At 34.7% G+C, this 1,039-nt stretch overlaps 1 protein-coding gene across 1 annotated transcript in view; it reads right to left on the reverse strand.

The window, feature by feature from the left end:
• The window catches only part of LOC119586112 (RRP12-like protein), a 12,127-nt gene that overhangs the window by 8,151 nt on the left and 2,937 nt on the right, over positions 1-1,039 (reverse strand). The window contains exon 4 of the mRNA XM_037934803.1: positions 121-247. Within this exon, the coding sequence (XP_037790731.1) occupies positions 121-247 (127 nt within the window). The remainder of the gene's footprint in view (positions 1-120; positions 248-1,039) is intronic.

Consider the following 1,039-nt stretch of genomic DNA (forward strand, 5'->3'; position numbering starts at 1 on the left):
AAAGAGAAGAAGGGAAAGTAGCTGACTTTAACAAAGGCAAAAGCAAATAGAACTATAACAACAAATCTCTAAAAATATTGAAGTTCTTGCATACTAACATATCACAAACATGCTACTTACCAGAGCACAAAAATAAGATGTTGACGTTTCTGGCATGCCTGACTCCTTCATATACTCTTGAGCAGCTGCATGGATAGCCAACATGCGGGTATGTTGCTCTGAGGACACACTGAAGTCACGAAAAAATCTGATGGAAAAAGAAAAAAAGCTTTATGATAAGCAAGAAAAATATAAATCAGATATGAAAGCTGAGTACAAGATAAGGCTTGTGCATACTAAAGGCAGAGCTGGAAAACAGTATTTATTACTCACATTTCAGCCATGTCATTATTACATATGATTTGCAATGAAGAGCTTGACATATCCTTGATCTGTGATATCAGGGGAAGACTTTGCAGAAGGATTTCTTTTTAAATGCTTTCTAAGTTTTTTTTTTACCTGGCATGAGGTCATTCAATGCCAGGAGCAAGCTATTTACAGAACACTTTTTTGACCAGGGTTACCAATTTTTTTTTTTTTCCATCCTATACTTGATGGTTGTATTTTGAAACTGAACTTTTACATTAGATAATACAGTTGTTGTTCAGTAACAGGTACAGAGTAAGCGATTAAGTGAGTGACAGTTAGTTTTAGGGGGAGTTCTGTCTATTCTAATGTCAGGAAGAGACTTGGGAAGGAAAAGACCTCAAAGCTTGTAACAATCCACAAGCACCTCACCTAACACTAATGAGAAAAAAAACATATGTATGACAGGACACTAATATAGTGATGATTATGATTTAGCCTTAAGTTTCAATGTACATATTCTATTTCAGTCTTACTTCCAATATTTAGTCTCTTACATTAAGGTCAAATATCATGACCTCAGATGCCCAATTTTCAGTTCGTTTTAAGAGTAAAGTGAATAAAGTGACCTTCCTCTGACTACATAAAAATAAAATAGAGTAGTTGTTGTTGCTCCCTGCCTAAAATGAAAAAC

Source organism: Penaeus monodon, chromosome 21 (genome assembly GCF_015228065.2).
Source record: "Penaeus monodon isolate SGIC_2016 chromosome 21, NSTDA_Pmon_1, whole genome shotgun sequence".
Lineage (NCBI taxonomy): Eukaryota > Metazoa > Arthropoda > Malacostraca > Decapoda > Penaeidae > Penaeus > Penaeus monodon.